Raw genomic sequence first — 19,593 nt, forward strand, 5'->3', positions numbered from 1 at the left:
GCTATTTGCAAATGCTAAAATTATTGTAATTAAATAAATATAACAGTTAATACTTGTAGGGATGTTGAGAAAACAATACACTGATACACTGCCTATGAATGTAAATCTTGATTCAGACAGCAAAATGTGAAGCATGCATTAAAGAGACCAACGTGGAAGAATATGTACTGATGTACAAAGATCTTGATCACTAGGACATATTGCTTAGTCATAAAAAGCAGGCTGTAGGGCTTCCCTGGTGGCGCAGTGGTTGAGAGTCTGCCTGCCGATGCAGAGGACACGGGTTCGTTCGTGCCCCGGTCCGGGAAGATCCCACATGCCGCAGAGCGGCTGGGCCCCTGAGCCATGGCCGCTGAGCCTGCGTGTCCGGAGCCTGTGCTCCACAACGGGAGAGGCCACAGCAGTGGGAGGCCCGCGTACCGCTAAAAAAAAAAAAAAAAAAAAAAAGCAGGCTGTAGACTTTTAAATATATATATATATCTCCATTAAAATTATAAGTATCTATGAATACATAAAATCAATAGAGGTCTGTAGGTATGTATGCTGAATTCATAAAAAGTGGTTATCTGTGGGGAGTGGAGTGGGATCAGGAGGAGGAAAGAGGAGCTTTAACCTTTCATTTTACCTACGATTTAGGTCAAAAATTTTTTTCCCCTTCCACGAGTATTGATATATTGCATAAGTTGAAGAGTCGTTGTGTGCAGAACTAAATACACATTTCTTAGTTTTTTAAACTGCTTTCATTTCTCAGTTGAGTTAGTGAGTTTTGTATTCATTTTATTTTGGAAAAAGTGATCTAATCATATTTTACTGTACAGGATATGAGTAATAACAAAAATACATTTTTGGAACCAATTTGTACATTCAGACCTTGCATTTGGGGACTCTGTATAAATCTTTAGATCCAGCTGTTGCTGAGGATATTCTTTCAGTTGCTGTGAGGTGTGTTGATTTTAAAAGAATGGATGGTTGTTCCTGAAGTGTATGTATGGCGAAAATTTTATAGTACTGCTGTGAGTGTGAATGGATTGTTTAAGTTAGTTCCTTTGCATTGAGGAATAAGAATGACTTCCATGTTTTTTATTTAAAATTTCAAAAGAAGAATTTTTTTTATAGCAGTGCCAGATTGGTCCAAAGCTTTTGTCAGCTCCGTATTGTAATTTGTCAGCAAATGGAACAGACAGAATCTTTTAAAGTTTGTTAATTAGGGCATATTCATTTTCAGTCTTTGTTACTACACAATCAAGACCTACTTGTTTCTATTTCCTTAAATTTATCCTGGAGTTTGTCCAAGTTGAGTTTTAATGAGTTGTTTATCCTGCTAGTTACATTAGGATTTATTTTTCCCTAGAGAGTAATGTTTGAATTGATAGTTTTTTAAACCTATTCTGTAATATGAACATATGTTCAGACTAGGACTTCTGGATATATGAAATAGGCATTTGTTAAATAAATTATTTTATTTTCACCAACTTAATTGTTAAAATGTAGGTTTAGTGATATTTCAAAAACATGAGGTAAGTCCAGAAGTTGTTAGATAATTTTAGTATGAATTTTATTGAGCTGTTTTATTTTAAGCTGAGTTTAAATAAATTTGTAGTGGTATAAATCACAAGGAAAATTTTACTTTTATTGTTTATTTTCATTGACTTTTTAATGAGCCCCCCAAATAGCTTAAAGTTGTAAAAGCTATTGATAAAAAATTTCTGAGGCAAATACAGTATGATGGTATGGTTTGATGAAATGGATACATAGGTGTTTATTATTTTCTATACTAGTTAACCTGTTGGAAATATCTCAGCATTGACAAAAACAAAAGAGGAAAAAACCCCTCTTCATTGATATTGTTATACTAGCAGGTACATTCTATAATTTACCATCTATTGCCAAATCATTTATAAATGGTTTATTTTAGTTCAAATGCTACTGGAATATTAAACAGAAGTATAATAAAATGTACTTTTGTTTGCAGTCAGTTATAGCTGGAAAATAAAACAAACCACAAAAACATGCCATACGTGTATGCTATAATTTACTTGTTTATTGTTGAATTCTGGCTTTTGTAAAGTGAGTTATTTCCTTTGATGTTAAATTAAATTGAACCTGAAGGGGAGAACTGTCCCCTACTCTTGAGCAGTATTAAAATGTAGAATAAATTAATCTTTTTGAATTTGCATATGTTTAAGTTTTTATTCAAGTCTGTGTTATCCATTTGGGAATCATTTTATGTGACATTTGATGGCTTGAAAGAGTACCATATACAGTAGCTGAAGTTTTTATGAAATAAGTAAAGACCCACTTGTGAAAAGAATCCTGACTGTAATTTTGCCTTAAAAGTAATTATTGCTGTAGTTACAAGAACATGGCTCTTGCTACACCATAGGACTTCCTAAACACCAAGGAATATCTGGCTAAAGATAAAGTGGCTAGATTAATTATACATTTTTATATTGTAGGTTTTGTATTGTAGGTATTACAGCTATATTGTAGGTATTTACAGCTATTTGCAAATGCTAAATGCTATAAAGTCTGTTCTGTTTACTTAGTATCACTACTGGTAAACTGTTGTGCTTTTGTTTTTGTTTTTGTTTTGGTCAAGAATTTTGAACAGAAATTTGAGAACATAGTAGAAAGAGAACCACCACTCAATTTTTAAACCTGTAATAAAAGACAAGAAAGTGACGTAAAGAATGGCCACAATGTTAGAAAAGCAAAAGGAACCAGTAATGATAATGAAATATAAATTTATGAATTAGATTGTATTGTTTTTTCTCCTGCCTCATTTGATCTCTGTTATCTTACCTGCTTGGTTTAAGGAATCTTCTATTCAGTGCATTTTAAAAATTTATTTAAAAAGATTTAAAAAAAGATTTTTGGCCTCACTGCATAGCATGTAGGATCTTAGTTCCCCGACCAGGGATCAAACCCATGCCCCCTGAGTGGAAGCGTGGAGTCTTAACCACTGGACCGCCAGGGAAGTCCCTTCAGTGCATATTTATTTCCTTGTCTATTTATTACAATCCTTTGATTTTGTGGCAAAATGTGACCAGGCTTGTGGATTGAACGGTAAATCTAGGTAGAGCCACATATTGCTATTAAATATTTGAGAGCTGTATGGACAGGGTGGTAGATGTGTTAATGTGTAACTGTATATTTAAATTATGAGGCATGCTAATTAAGAGAGACAGGTGATCCCAGGGTTTTGTTTTTATTTTGTTATTTTCGAGTAAGAAAGGGCAGTCGTTAGTTGCTTGGACCAGTGTTCCTAGGAACAGAGTTCTGAATACTTCAGGGAGGTTTTAAATTTTAATTGAGATAAAATAGCATAAATTTACTATTATAATTATTTTAAACTGTACGATTCATTGGTTTTTAGTATATTCACATTGTTGTGCAGTCATCATCACCATCTAACTCCAGAGTATTTTCAAAACTCCAGAAAGAAAACCCTGACTCTATCTGTGATTCTGGATGGAGAATGCCACATACAATATGTGGCATTTTTTGTCTAGCTTCTTTTACTTAGCGTGTTTTCAAGGTTTCTCCATGTTGTGGCATGTATCAGTACTTCATTACTTTTTATGGCCAAATAATAACTACTTTATAGTGATATACCACATTCTGTTTATGCATTTATCAGTTGCAAGTTTGGGTTGTTTCTACTTTTTGGCTAATAAAAATAATGCTGCTTTGAACATGCATATATGAGCTCCAGTATGAACAACATTTTCAGTTCTCTTGGGTATATACCTAAGAATATAATTGCTATATTTACGTTTTTGATGAACTGCCAAATTGTTACACACAGTGGTTGTACTGTTGTATACGTCTACCTCCAATGTATGAAGGTTCCAATTTCTCCCCATCCTTGCCAAGACTCATTATTTTCTGCTTTTTTTTTTCTCTTTCTTCTCCTATTATGTCTATCTTAGTGGGTGTGAAGTGGTATCTCTTTGTGGTATTGCTTTTCATTTCCCTAATGATGTTGAGCATTCTTTTAAGTGCTTATTGGCCATTTGTGTAAATTCTTTGGAGAAATGACTGTTTATGTGCATTTTTTAATTGGGCTGTATATCTTTTTGCTGTTGAGTTGTGGGAATTCTTTGCATATTCTAGGCACTAGACCCTTCGTAGATATATGATTTGCAGATGTTTTTTGTCATTTTGTGTGTTGTGTTTTCACTTTCTGGATAGTTTCCTTTGATACACAAAAGTTTTAAATTTTGAAGTCCCATTTATCTGTTTTTCCTTTTGTTGCTTTTGTTTTTGGTATCATATTTAAGAAATTGTTCCTTAATCCAAGGTTGTGAAGACTACATTTATGTTTCCTTCTAAGATTTTATGGTTTTAGCTTTTTGACCAATTTTGAGTTAATTTTGGTATATGGTGTGAGGTAGGGGTCTAAGTTCATTCTTTTGTATTTCAATATGCAGTTGTTCTAAAACCATTTGTTAAAAAGACTGTTCATTCCCCACTTATTGGCCTTGACCATTTGTCAGAAGTCCATTGATCATAGATGTATGCGTTTATTTCTAGACTCTCAGCTCTAGTGCACTGATTTATATTTATATGTGTATTTGATTGCTGTACCTTTGTAGTAAGTTTTGAAATTGGGAAGCATGAGTCTTCCAACTTTGTTTTTCTTTTTCAGGATTGTTTTGACTATTCAAGATTCCTTGTAAATCCATATGAATTTAATTAGTTTAGGATTAGTTTAATCATTTATTCAAAATAGATGGGATTTTGATAGGGATTGTATTGAACCTATAGCTGAATTTGGAGAGTACTGTCATCTTAACAGTATTAAATTTTCCAATCAATAAACATGGGATGTCTTTCCATTTATTTAATCCCTTCTTTAATTTCTTTCAACAGTGCTTTGTAGTTTTCAACGTAAAAGTCTTACACTTCTTTGGTGAAATACTTATTCCTAAGTATTTTATTCTTTTTGTTGCTATTATAGATGGAATAGTTTTCTTAATTTCCTTGTCAGATTGTTCATTTTAAGTGTATATGGGTATAAAACTGATTTCCATGTAGTTACCTTGTATCTTGGAACTTAGTTGAACTTGTTTTTAGCTCCATTCATTGGGGGGTGTGTGTGTGTGTTTATAGTTTTCAAGGTATGAGATCATGTCATCTGTGAGTAGTGATAGTTTTACTTCTTTTTCTACAATCTGAATGCCTTAAAAATTTTTTTTGCCTTGTTTCGTGGCTAGAGCCTTTACTGCAATGTTGAATAGCATGGCAAGAGAAAAATACTTAACTTCTTCCTGATCTTGGAGAGAAAGCTTTCAGCCTTTCACCACTAAGTATGATGTTAGTTGTGTGTTTTTCATAAATGTCCTATATCATATTGAGGAAGTTCTCTTTAGTGTGTTGAGTGTTTTATATTATGAAAGAGTATTGGATTTTGTCAAGTACTTTTTCTGTGTCAGTTGATATGGACATGTTTTCTCCCCTCTTCTTTCTATAAATATGATGTATTGCATTGAGTTCTTGAGCCATTCTTTTATTTCTGGGATAAATTTCAGTTGTCATGGTGTATAATGCTTTTAATCTTCTTACAAATTTCATTTACTGGTATTTTACTGAGGATTTTGCATTTATGTTCACAAGGGATATCGATGTGTAGTTTTCTTGTGTTGTTTTTGTCTGGCTTTGGTACCTGGGTAATACTGATGTTATAGAAGAAATTGGGAAGGATTCCCTTTTCTTTTTTGCAAAAAGTTGAAGAGTATTGGTATTTTTTTCTTCTTTAAATGTTGGTAGAATTCACAAGTGAAGCCTTTTGATCCTGGACTTTCCTTTCTTGGGAGATTTCTACTTTATTTTTGAAGAATAGTTAAGTCAGAATTATAATAATTATTATTTTTAAAATAAATTTATTTATTCATTTATTTATTTATTTATTTATTTATTTATTTATTTATTTATTTATTTATTTATGTTTGGCTGCATTGGGTCTTCGTTGCTGTGCGTGGCCTTTCTCTAGCTGTGGCGAGCTGGGGCTACACTTCGTTGCGGTGCACCGGCTTCTCCTTGTGGTGGCTTTTCTTGCTGCAGAGCACGGGCTCTAGGTGCACGGGCTTCAGTAGTTGTGGCATATGGGCTTCAGTAGTTGTGGTTCGTGGGCTCTAGAGCGCAGGCTCAGTAGTTGTGACGCATGGGCTTAGTTGCTGCACGGAATGTGGGATCTTCCCGGACCAGGGCTCGAACCTGTGTCTCCTGCATTGGCAGGTGGATTCTTAACCACTGTGCCACCGGGGAAGCCCTGGAATTACAATTATTAATTGACAGTTCTTTCTTTCAGAACTTTGAATATTTCATCCCACTGCCATGTGGCCTCCATGGTTTCTTCTAAGGAATGTCTTCAGAGCTCAACCAGGCAGTTTTCAACTCTGCCGCCTTTTCTTGTTGTGCATACCCTGAAAGTCAGCCAGAAGTGAGAGCTTAAGGCCTTTCTCTTGTCTTTTCTCTGCAAGTGCACAGTGCTTAGCATGTGTGTGGCCTTCCGTATTCCCAGGAAGGTGACTGAGCTTTTCAGTGTTTTTATTCCTGAAAGCATAATTTCCCAGCCTTTCTAAGATTTTGGTTAGTCTCTTTTTTTCCCCCTTGTCTATCTATTATTCCAGGCAGCAAGGACTATTGCAGTACATTTGCCTGTAAATGTTTTCTACAAATGCTCCTGGGTAGTTGTTTTAGTATTGGGAGAGTTCTGAATTAAGAGAGAGAAAGCAGGTTCTTTGAGTTGGTCCTCCAGGTAGCCACCAGACAGGTCAGAACGAACAACCACAATTTCTTTTTTTAAGTTCATAAATTTATTATTTGTTAATAAATCTGGCAGTCATGGCTGTTAATTTTTCAACCATGCATATGAGACCAAGAAGCACCAGAGCTCTTCCACTGACTTGACATTGAGATCCTACAAATATTTATATCTTTTAGGAATACAGAGATGTCAAGTAACAGTTTATCAAGAAGTACAGGTCATACTGGGGATAAGGGCTATTTGGTACCACTGCTGAGCCTGGGGGCCAGGGGATGTAACATGGGTAAATAAAAATACCACAAAGTTCACTGTTCCTACTGAGATTGAGCTGTTTAAAATTTTTTTTAGAATTTTACTTTATTTTTATTACGTGTTCCCATGTTTGTTGCAGGCTTTTGGTTAGTTTCTAGAGTTCTGAAAAAGTTGATTTTTGACAGTTTTTGCCAGCTTTTGTGTTGCTTTTATGGAGGGACAGACTTTTGGTATACCTTACTCTACCATCTTCGTTGATACAATTCCTCTTTTGGAAGTTTTAAGTGAAGTTTCTTTCTGTTTGTTTTAATTTAAAAATGTTTTAAATTGAAGTATAGTTGATTTACAGTGGTTCAGCATAGTGATTCAGTTGTATAATATGTGTGTGTGTGTGTGTATATATATTCTTTTTCAAATTCTTTTCCATTATAGGTTATTACAAGATGTTGAGTATAGTTCCCTGTGCTATACAATAGGTCCTTGTTGTTTATTTTATATATAATAGTGTGTATCTGTTAATCCTAAATTCCTAATTTATCCCCCCCTTTCCCCTTTGGGAACCATAAGTTTGTTTTCTATCTCTGTGAGTCTATTTCTGTCTTGTAGATAAGTTCATTTGTATCATTTTTTTGATTCCGTATGTAAATGATATCATGATATTTGTCTTTCTTTGTCTGACTTAAAAGTGAAGTTTATGTCTATGAGAAGGTAAGAAATCATTTGATAATTCAGTGTCGGAGCAGGGAGCGGAGGTAGTTTGTTACATTGATAATGCTCATTTTTAAAACATTTTAAAAATGTTTTATGAAATTAATTCATTTTGACATAGTTTGTGATTTCTATAGTCCATTCTTGAAGTATTGCAGTTTCTTAAATTCTTTTTTTTTGAATTTTTTCAGGCTTTTAATTAATTAATTTATTTTTGCTGTGTTGGGTCTTCGTTTCTGTGTGAGGGCTTTCTCTAGTTGTGGCAAGCGGGGGCCACTCTTCATCGCGGTGTGCGGGCCTCTCACTATCGCGGCCTCTCTTATTGCGGAGCACAGGCTCCAGACGCGCAGGCTCAGTAGTTGGGGCTCATGGGCCTAGTTGCTCCGCGGCATGTGGGATCCTCCCAGACCAGGGCTTGAACCTGTGTCCCCTGCATTAGCAGGCAGATTCTCAACCACTGCGCCACCAGGGAAGCCCCCTCTTAAATTCTTTTGAAAAAATGATATATATATCTCAAAGGACCAAGCAAAACAATAGAGACATTTATATAGGGAAAAAAAGGAAAAGATCACATAAAGTCATCCTCTGTTATCATCTCCCAGCAATGAATATTATCAATAATTCTATCCAGAATTTTTTATCTCAACATACAAACACATGCAGACATACTTTTATGTGTGGGTAACCCACCACTTCCTGCTATTACATGGAACCATGTTATAATGCAACTACATACATTTTTACCATATTTCAGCATATCCTTTCATATCAGTAGGTTCATCTAACTTCATTCTTTTTAATATCTGAATAGTTTTGCATCAAGTCAATGTGTCAGAATTTATTCAATGATGAGATTTTCTCAGGTTTAGGCTATTTTAAATAATGCTGCAAACACTGTCTTTGTGTAAGTATTCTTGCAGGCTCGTGTGAAAATTCTTTTCAGATAGATTCCTAGAAGATGAGTTAGAGTCTGAGAGGTCTTGCTAATCTGAGAGGTTAAAAGAGTCATACATTGTTTTAGTTTGAATTTCCCTTTTTACTGGTGAGGCTTAAGAGTCTTTTCATGTTTATGGGTCATTTCTAAATATAACACCTGCATTTTTTCCTCAACCATTTCAGTGTATCTCACAGGAATCTGTACATAACATTGTTATAGCACTCATTATGTTAAATTATAATTACTGGTTTACTTGTCTCACAACTAGATTCTGAATTCTTTGAGTGTAAAGATAGTGCCTGTATCTTCAGTTCCTAGCAAAGAACCTTGTATCTGTTAAGCTTTAAATATTAGGTGTAATTGATTTTCACTATAGTCATCTGTGGTAGATTGGGCAGGGATAATTATACTTGCCTTTTAAAGAGGGAAGTGAAGCTCAGAGAAGTTATATATATCTTTTTCCTAAAAACATGAAACAAATAAGTGATTTCGCCAGAATTGGAATTGATATTTTAAAAATTTCATGTCCTACTTCTAGTACCTTAAATGAAAAACTTTGAAAATGAGGTTAAAGAGATTTAAAAATAAAAGTAAATTCAAGGAAAGTGAACCCTATGGAGTCAGACTTCGATGCAGTCTCAGATGAATGGCTGTGTAAAGCCTATTCAGGTAATTCTTATGGATAAAAACCTTGGAAAACCAACTTAATTAGTGAATTAGGTTATTATCAAACTGCTGCAACCACACTGCCTTCCTTGCCATTGCTTGGACTTGCCAGGTTCAGTCCTACCTCAGGACCTTTTCACAGACTGTTCATCTGCCTGAATCACTCTCCAGAGATATCCACACAACTGTCACTTACCTCCTTCAAGTCTGCTCATGTCTTGCTTGGAATTAAACCTATCCTTTTAATATGATCTACCCACCATATATGAAATTACTCCCTCTTCAGTAGTTCCTATTCCATGCTCTGTTTTTCCATTCTCTTTTTCTGTTTCCAAGAGCATTTCTCTTCTAACTTCCTTATATCATTTGTTTACTTATATTGATCAACTTTTTTTTTTTTGATCAACTTTTTAATTTGTTTCCTGTCCCCATTAGAATATAAACTATGAGGACACTGGGATTTTAATTTTCTGTTTTGTTCATTGATGTTTTAAAACGGCTAAGATACTTCCTAGGTAGCTAGTGCATGACTGCTACAGAATAGGCAATTAATAAATATATGCTGATTTTATAGATTTTCTAGAGAACAGCTTTAAAATGAAGCTTGAAGACCAGCTAGGCCTAATCTGAGACCTAAACAGTCAAAGTCCCAGCAACATTATAGCTCATTTTTTTTATAGACCTAGGAACTGCAAAGTAAAAATCCAGTCTTAACTTTGAGGGACATTAGGTTTATTAGCAAGGTGGTTCTCAGCTGCAGTAGCAATGGCTAGAAAAGGAGCCCATTGACTTGAAAGATGACTGAAATTAAAAGTATATCTGGAAAATACAAAGGTAACCAATTGACATGAGACTCTGTCAGTATCTCAACTGTATAGGACTATTGCTTGAAATTCCTTTATATTCTTCTTACGGTTAAATAGTGCACATACGCTGATTGTTTTTACTAGTCTGTAGTGGACAGGTGGGAGGATAGTATAAAACAAGAGAAGTTCTGGAGAAGGACTGTTTCCTCCATGTTACATTTATTGGAATGAATGCCCATAGAATTTTTTTCTTTATCTGCTCTTTTCTCCAGGAACACTGATTATTTTCTGTCATCCATATCAGTGTCCTTTTCTAAAATCATTTTATACTTTTTCAAAAGTTTTATCTTATGTGACTTTCTGAATTTTATCTACTATGTTCTTAATTGTATTTTATGTTTTTAATTTCTAAATATTTGAGGATTTTGCAGATAGCTTTCTTTTATTAGTTTACAGTTTAATTCCATTGTGATCAGCACATATACTCTGATTTCAGTCCTCTTAATTTTATTGAGACTTGTTTTTGTAAATGTGAATTGGTGCAGCCACTGTGGAAAACAGTGTGGAGATTTCTCAAAAGGCTAAAACTACCATATGACCTAGCAGTTCCACTCCTGGGTATATATCCAAAAAAATAAAAACACTAATATGAAAATATATGTGCACCCCAGTGTTCATAAGCAGCATTATTTACAGTCACCAAGATATGGAAACAATGTAAGTGTCCATCTACGGAGGAATGGATAAAGAAAATGTGCGTACACACACACACACACACACACACACACACACACACACACACACACACACACACACACACACACACACACACACACACACACACACACACACACACACACACACACACACACACACACACACACACTGGAATACTACCCAGCTTGCGGCAACATGGATCAACTTGGAGGACATTATGCTAAGTGAAGTAAGTCAGACAAAGACAAATACTGTATGATATCATTTATATGTGGAATCTAAAAAATACAACAAACTAGTGAATATAACAGAAAAGAAGTGGACTCACAGATATAGAGAACAAAGTAGTGGTCACCAGTGGGGAGAGGGGGAGGTACAAACTGTTGGATGTAAAATAGGTTCAAGGATGTATTGTACAGCATGGGGAATATAGCCAATATTTTGTAATAATTGTAACTGGAATTTAACCTTTCAAAAGTGTATAAAAAATTTAAAAAAGGGAATAAGGCAGATCTGTTAGTAAATCCTATTTTAAGTGTTAATTAGTACTATTTTCACTGTTATTTTTGATGATTGACTTGATTTAAAAAGTGTAATGCTTGAGCTGAATATATGTGTATGAATGTGTGTGGACATTATTTTAGTTTGTATTTTTATTTTTTATTATTGTTAGAGGTTCTGAAATAGTGAAACATATTTAAAGTTAGTAGAATTGTGTATCTCTTTGATTTAATTCTAATTAAAATAATTTCTGTGTATACCTTTTCTTCCCTTGCATCCTAATTTACTTTATATGGTGTTGTTTATAAATGTTATTTAATATATTGTTTGTTATGCTTTGTATTTTCTTATGCAGGACCAAAAGATCTCAGATTGCTATAACTGAAGGTATATTTGAACTTCCAAATCTCACAGTTCAAGCTACAAGAGCACAGACACTTCTGCTGCAAGCAATTTATCAAAGTTGGTCTCATATTGGAAATGTCAGCTCTTCAGCAGTGAATGAAGCTTTGATGAATGAAGTTTTCCAAACTATAGGTAAGAACACACTCTTCTTGACAAGTGTATGGAAAACTCTTATTAGAGGTGACTAATATTTTATCATTCAAATTCATGTGTATAGTATGATCAACTTAAATTGTAGTGTATTTCTATGAAAGCAGATTTTTATAGCTCCTGTGTAAAATCCAAGATATGAGTTAAGCCATTCAGTTTTGTTCTCTGCCACCAACTTGTGGATATATTTTGTAGTTGCAAGAGATTATTTTTCACCAGCTCCTTGTACAATTCATCCTTTGGCCTTACTTGGATAACTTTTGAGGGGATCAGTCTGTATGTTTGAAATGATAACCAAGTCAAGTATAAATACAATATGTTTGATTATGCTGGTAGAGTGGAATAAAATTCTTAATTATAGTACTTTAGCAATTCATAAGCAAGTTAATTGTTTTAATGTGGAAAATATTAGTCTTACACCCTGAATGAATGAATTAACTATGGAAAATTAAAAATCTGCTTTGATGCCAGTTTATTATCTTCATCTTATCACTCACTTTGTAGATAAACAAGAAAAATTGCAGAAGGCTTGCTTCTTTTAGTTGTTTCAGCTCAAAATATGTTACTTTTGCAGTGACACAAAAAGGATATATTTTTATTAAGTGCAATCATGCTTAAAATGATAACATTATTTTTATCTTATACCTCATTTGTTTATTAAAATAAAACTGGTTTTGTTGTTATATGATGCTTTCTAAGGTTTTAAGTTTAGACCTTACTATGGGGAATATCTTATAAATTCTTAAAAAATGCATTTTAAATAGAGCCTTTTCATTTGATATAGCCATTGCCTAATGTAAAATTGTACAGTTGTTTTGGAACAGGTTTTTAGGATTCTGTAAAGAAATGATGGGACAAATGTTTCATTTGTTTAGAAGTTCTTAACTTGGGGCTTATGAAAGGGCTTCGAATTCTGTGAATACCCTGAAATAGTAGGCAGATCTTATGTGTGTATGAACATATACTCCTAAGGTCACACATATTTATGTTCTCTTTTTTAGTTGATTCTTTTATTAAATGTAGTGAGTCTATTCCTTAGAGAGTCTTTTGACACATCTATTTTTTCTTATATTAACATAGTTACAGTTAGTTTTTGTTTGGTTGGTATTTGATGTAGTTCCTTTTGCATTCTTTACTTAAAATCTATGTGTTTTTATCTTTAGGTATATGTCCTGGAAATAACGTATAACTAGATATTATAGATCAAGTTTTCTAATTTGCCTTTTAGCTAGTAAATTCAATCCATTTATACTTGTGACTATAGTTTCTTTTTGTCTTTGTTTCTATCATGTTACTGTTTTGTTTCCTTTTATACTGATATAGCTACACTACTTTTTAAAAAATTGCTATTATTTCTTACTTAATATCCTCTTTACACTTGGAATTTGTATACTCCTATTGAATTATTATTTTTTAAATTTTTTAATTTAATTTAATTTTTTTTATACAGCAGGTTCTTATTAGTCATCCATTTTATACACATCAGTGTATACATGTCAACCCCAATTGCCCAATGCATCACACCCCCACCCCCAACCCCCCGCAGCTTTCCACCCTTGGTGTCCATACGTGTGTTGTCTACATCTGTGTCTCAACTTCTGCCCTGCAAACCGGTTCATCTGTACCATTTTTCTAGTTTCCACATATATGCGTTAATATATGATATTTCTTTTTCTCTTTCTGACTTACTTCACTCTGTATGACAGTCTCTAGATTCATCCACGTCTCAACAAATGACCCAATTTTGTTCCTTTATATGGCTGAGTAATATTCCATTCTATATATGTACCACATCTTCTTTATCCATTCGTCTGTCGATGGGCATTTAGGTTGCTTGCATGACCTGGCTATTGTAAATAGTGCTGCAATGAACATTGGGGTGCATGTGTCTTTTTGAATTATGGTTTTCTCTGGGTATATGCCCAGTATGGCATTGCTGGCTTATATGGTAATTCTATTTTGAGTTTTTTAAGGAACCTCCATACTGTTCTCCATAGTGGCTGTATCAATTTACATTCCCACCAACAGTGCAAGAGGGTTCCCTTTTCTCCACACCCTCTCCAGCATTTGTTGTTTGTAGATTTTCTGATGATGCCCATTCTAACTGGTGTGAGGTGACACCTCATTGTAGTTTTGATTTGCATTTCTCTAATAATTAGTGATGTTGAGCAGCTTTTCATGTGCTTCTTGGCCATCTGTATGTCTTCTTTGGAGAAATGTCTATTTAGATCTTGTGCCCATTTTTGGATTGGGTTGTTTGTTTTTTTAATACTGAGCTGCATGAGCTGTTTATATATTTTGGAGATTAATCCTTTGTCCATTGATTCGTTTGCAAATATTTTGTCCCATTCTGAGGGTTGTCTTCTTGTCTTGTTTATGGTTTCCTTTGCTGTGCAAAAGCTTTGAAGTCTCATTAGGTCCCATTTGTTTATTTTTGTTTTTATTTCCATTACACTAGGAGGTGGATCAAAAAAGATCTTGCTGTGATTTATGTCAACGAGTTTTCTTCCTATGTTTTCTTCCAAGAGTTTTATAGTGTCCAGTCTTACATTTAGCTCTCTAATCCATTTTGAGTTTATTTTTGTGTAAGGAAGTGTTCCAATTTCATTCTTTTACATGTAGCTGTCCAGTTTTCCCAGCACCACTTATTGAAGAGACTGTCTTTGCTCCATTGTATATCCTTGCCTCCTTTGTCATAGATTAGTTGACCATAGATGTGTGGGTTTATATCTAGGCTTTCTATCTTGTTCCATTAATCTATGTTTCTGTTTTTGTGCCAGTACCATATTGTCTTGATTACTGTAGCTTTATAGTACAGTCTGAAGTCAGGGAGTGTGATTCCTCCAGCTGCGTTTTTTGCCCTCAAGAGTACTTTGGCTATTCGGGGTCTTCTGTGTCTCCATACAAATTTTAAGATTTTTTGTTCTAGTTCCGTAAAAAATGCCATTCGTAATTTGATAGGGATTGCATTGAGTCTGTAGATTGCTTTAGGTAGTATAGTCATGTTCATAGTATTGATTCTTCCAATCCAAGAAGATGGTATATCTCTCCATCTGTTGGTATCATCTTTAATTTCTTTCATCAGTGTCTTATAGTTTTTTGCATACAGGTCTTTTGTCTCCCTAGGTAGGTTTATTCCTAGGTATTTTAATTATTATTGTTGCCATGGTAAATGGGAGTGTTTCCTTAGTTTCTCTTTCAGATTTTTCATCATCAGTGTATAGAAATGCAAGAGATTTCTGTGCATTAATTTTGTATCCTGCAACTTTACCAAATTCATTGATTAGCTCTAGTAGTTTTCTGGTGGCATTATTAGGATTCTCTATGTATAGTATCATGTCATCTGTAAACAGTGACAGTTTTACTTCTTCTTTTCCAATTTGTATTTGTTTTATTTCTTTTTCTTCTCTGATTGCTGTGGCTATTCCAAAACTATGTTGAATAATAGTGGCGAGAGTGAACACCCTTGTCTTGTTCCTGATCTTAGAGCAAATGCTTTCAGTTTTTCACCATTGAGAATGATGTTTACTGTGGGTTTGTCATATATGGCTTTTATTATGTTGGGGTAGGATCCCTGTATGCCCACTTTCTGGAGAGTTTTTATCATAACTCGGTGCTGAATATTGTCAAAAGCTTTTTCTGCATCTCTTCAGATGATCATATGGTTTTTATTCTTCAGTTTGTTAATATGGTGTATCACATTGATTGATTTGTGTATTTTGAAGGGTCCTTGCATCCCTGGTATAAATCCCACTTGATCATGGTGTATGATCCTTTTAATGTGTTGTTGGATTCTGTTTGCTAGTATTTTGTTGAGAATTTTTGCATCTATATTACATCAGTGATATTGGTCTGTAATTTTCTTTTTTTGTAGTAGTATCTGTCTGGTTTTGGTCTCATGGTGATGGTGGCCTCATAGAATGAGTTTGGGAATGTTCCTTCCTCCTCAATTTTTTGGAAGAGTTTAAGAAGGATGGGTGTTAGCTCTTCTCTAAATGTTTGATAGAATTCCCCTGTGAAGCCATCTGGTCCTGGACTTTTGCTTGTTGGGAGATTTTCAATCACAGTTTCAATTTCATTCCTTGTGATTGGTCTGTTCGTATTTTCTATTTCTTCCTGGTTCAGTCTTGGAAGGCTATACCTTTCTAATAATTTGTCCATTTCTTCCAGGTTGTCCATTTTATTGGCATAGAGTTGCTTGTAGTAGTCTATTAGGATGCTTTGTATTTCTGTGGTGTCTGTTGTAACTTCTCCTTTTTCATTTCTCATTTTATTGATTTGAGTCCTCTCTCTCTTTTTCTTGATGAGTCTGGCTAATGGTTTATCAATTTTGTTAATCTTCTCAAAGAACCAGATTTTAGTTTTATTCATATTTGCTATTGTTTTCTTTGTTTGTATTTCATTTATTTCTGCTCTGATCTTTATGATTTCTTTCCTTCTGCTAACTTTGGGTTTTGTTTGTTCTTCTTTCTCTAGTTCCTTTAGGTGTAAGGTTAGATTGTTTATCTGAGATTTTTCTTGTTTCTTGAGATAGGGTTGTATAGCTGTAAACTTCCCTCTTAGAAAAGCTTTTGCTGCATCCCATAGGTTTTGAGTCATCGTGTTTACATTGTCATTGTCCCTAGGTAATTTTTGATTTCCTCTTTGATTTCTTCAGTGAACTCTTGGTTATTTAGTAACGTATTGTTTAGCCTGCATGTGTTTGTGTTTTTTACGTTTTTTTCCCCTGTAATTCATTTCTAATCTCATAGCATTGTGGTCAGAAAAGATGCTTGATATGATTTCAGTTTTCTTAAATTTACTGTGGCTTCTTTTGTGAGCCAAGATGTGATCTACCCTGGTGGATGTTCCGTGCGCACTTGAGAAGAAAGTGTAATCTGCTGTTTTTAGATGGAATGTTCTGTAAATATCAATTAAACCTATGTGGTCTGTTGTGTCACTTTAAGCTTCTGTTTCCTTATTTATTTTCATTTTGGATGATCTGTCTATTGGTGTAACTGAGGTGTTAAAGTCCCCCACTATTATTGAGTTACTGTCGATTTCCTGTTTTATAGCTGTTAGCAATTGCCTTATGTATTGAAGTGCTCCTATGTTGGGTGCATATATATTTATAATTGCTGTATGTTCCTCTTGGATCAATCCCTTGATCATTATGTAGTGTCCTTCCTTGTCTCTGGTAACATTCTTTATTTTATTATTTATTTTTTTGCGATACTCAGGACTCTCACTGCTGTGGCCTCTCCCGTTGCGGAGCACAGGCTCCGGATGCGCAGGCTCAGTGGCCATGGCCCACGGGCCCCGTTGCTCTGCGGCACGTGGGATCCTTCTGGACTGGGGCACGAACCCACGTCCTCTGCATCGGCAGGCGGACTCCCAACCACTGCGCCACCAGGGAAGCCCACATTCTTTATTTTAAAGTCTATTTTATCTGATATGAGTATTGCTCTTCCAGCTTTCTTTTTTTTTTTTTTTTTTTTTTTTTGGTGTATGCGGGCCTCTCACTTCTGTGACCTCTCCCGTTGTGGAGCACTGGCTCTGGACGTGCAGCATCAGCGGCCATGGCTCACGGGATCCAGCCGCTCCACGGCACATGGGAACTTCCCGGACCGGGGCATGAACCCGTGTCCCCTGCATCGGTAGGTGGACTCTCAACCACTGTGCAACCAGGGAAGCCCATTCCAGCTTTCTTTTGATTTCCATTTGCATGGAATATCTTTTTCCATCTCCTCACTTTCAGTGTGTATATGTCCCTAGTTCTGAATTGGGTCTCTTGTAGACAGCATCTATATGGCTCTTATATTTGTATCCATTCAGCAAGCCTGTGTCTTTTGTTTGGAGCATTTAATCCATTCACGTTTAAGGTAATTATCGATATGTATATTCCTATGACCATTTTCTTAATTTTTTTGGTTTTTTTTTTTTTTAATAGGTCCTTTTCTTCTCTGTGTTTCCCAGTTAGAGAAGTTCCTTAAGCATTTGTTGTAGAGCTGGTTTGGTGGTACTGAATTCTCTTAGCTTTTGCTTGTCTGTAAAGCTTTTGATTTCTCCATCTAATCTGAATGAGATCCTTGCCAGGTAAAGTAATCTTGGTTGTAGGTTCTTCCCTTCATCACTTTAAGTATATCATGCCACTCCCTTATGGCTTGTAGAGTTTCTGCTGAGAAATCAGTTATTAACCTTATGGGAGCTCCCTTGTATGTTATTTGTCAGTTTTCCCTTGCTGTTTTTAATAATTTTTCTTTGTCTTTAATTTTTGCCCATTTGATTACTATGTGTCTGGCATGTTTCTGCTTGGGTTTATCCTGTATGGGACTCTCTGCTCTTCCTGGACTTGGATGGCTATTTCCTTTCCCACATTATGGAATTTTTCGACTATAATGTCTTCAAATATTTTGTCCAGTCCTTTTTTCTCTTTTCTCCTTCTGGACCCCTATAATGCAAATGTTGTTGCGTTTAATTTTGTCCCAGAGGTCTCTTAGGCTGTCTTCATTTCTTTTTATTCCTGTTTCTTTGTTCTGTTCCACAGCAGTGAATTCCACCATTCTCTTTTCCAGGTCACGTATCCGTTCTTCTGCCTCAGTTATTCTGCTTTTTTTTTTGCCGTACGCAGGCCTCTCACTACTGTGGCCTCTCCTGTTGCAGAGCACAGGCTCTGGATGCACAGGCTCAGCGGCCATGGCCCACGGGCCCAGCCGCTCCGCGACATGTGGGATCCTCCCAGACCGGGGCACGAACGAGTGTCCCCTGCGTCGGCAGGCGGACTCTCAACCACTGCGCAACCAGGGAAGCCCAGTTTTTCTGCTTTTTATTCCTTCTGGTATAGTTTTCATTTCAGTTATTGTATTGTTCATCTCTGTTTGTTTGTTCTTTAATTCTTCTAGGTCTTTGTTAAACATTTCTTGCATCTTCTCGATCTTTGCGTCCATTTTTTTTTCGAGGTCCTGGATCATCTTTCTGTATCATTATTCTGAATTCTTTTTCTGGAAGTTTGCCTATGTCCCCTTCATTTAGTTCTTCTTCTGGGGTTTTATGTTGTTCCTTCACCTGGTACATAGCCGTCTGCCTGTTCATCTTGTCTATCTTTCTGTGAATGTGATTTTTGTTCCACAGGCTGCAGGATTGTAGTTCTTCTTGCTTCTGTTGTCTACCGTCTAGTGGATGAGGCTATTCCTATTGAATTATTATTATTATTATTTTTTTAACATCTTTATTGGGGTATAATTGCTTTACAATGGTGTGTTAGTTTCTGCTTTATAACAAAGTGAATCAGTTATACATATACATATGTTCCCATATCTCTTCCCTCTTGCGTCTCCCTCCCTCTCACCCTCCCTATCCCACCCCTCCAGGCGGTCACAAAGCACTGAGCCAATATCCCTGTGCCACGCGGCTGCTTCCCACTAGCTATCTACCTTATGTTTGTTAGTGTGTATATGTCCATGACTCTCTCTCGCCCTGTCACAGCTCACCCTTTCCCCTCCCCATATCCTCAAATCCATTCTCCAGTAGGTCTGTGTCTTCATTCCTGTCTTACCCCTAGGTTCTTCATGACATTTTTTTTTCTTCTTAAATTCCATATATATGTGTTAGAATTATTAACTTAAATAACTGATGCTGCTTTGGAAAGCAATTTGTTAGTTCTTGAACAAGTTAAATGTAGAATTATTATATAACCCAGC

General features: G+C 35.4%; 1 protein-coding gene across 10 annotated transcripts in view; it reads left to right on the forward strand.

Annotated features, from left to right (window-relative positions):
- Positions 1–19,593, forward strand: part of VPS13B (vacuolar protein sorting 13 homolog B) — a 793,535-nt gene that overhangs the window by 131,527 nt on the left and 642,415 nt on the right. For all 10 annotated transcript variants that reach the window (XM_060128467.1, XM_060128455.1, XM_060128456.1 and 7 more), the window contains exon 17: positions 11,715–11,896. In XM_060128467.1, coding sequence (XP_059984450.1) covers positions 11,715–11,896 — 182 coding nt within the window. The remainder of the gene's footprint in view (positions 1–11,714; positions 11,897–19,593) is intronic.

The sequence above is a fragment of the Lagenorhynchus albirostris genome, chromosome 17, assembly GCF_949774975.1.
Source record: "Lagenorhynchus albirostris chromosome 17, mLagAlb1.1, whole genome shotgun sequence".
Lineage (NCBI taxonomy): Eukaryota > Metazoa > Chordata > Mammalia > Artiodactyla > Delphinidae > Lagenorhynchus > Lagenorhynchus albirostris.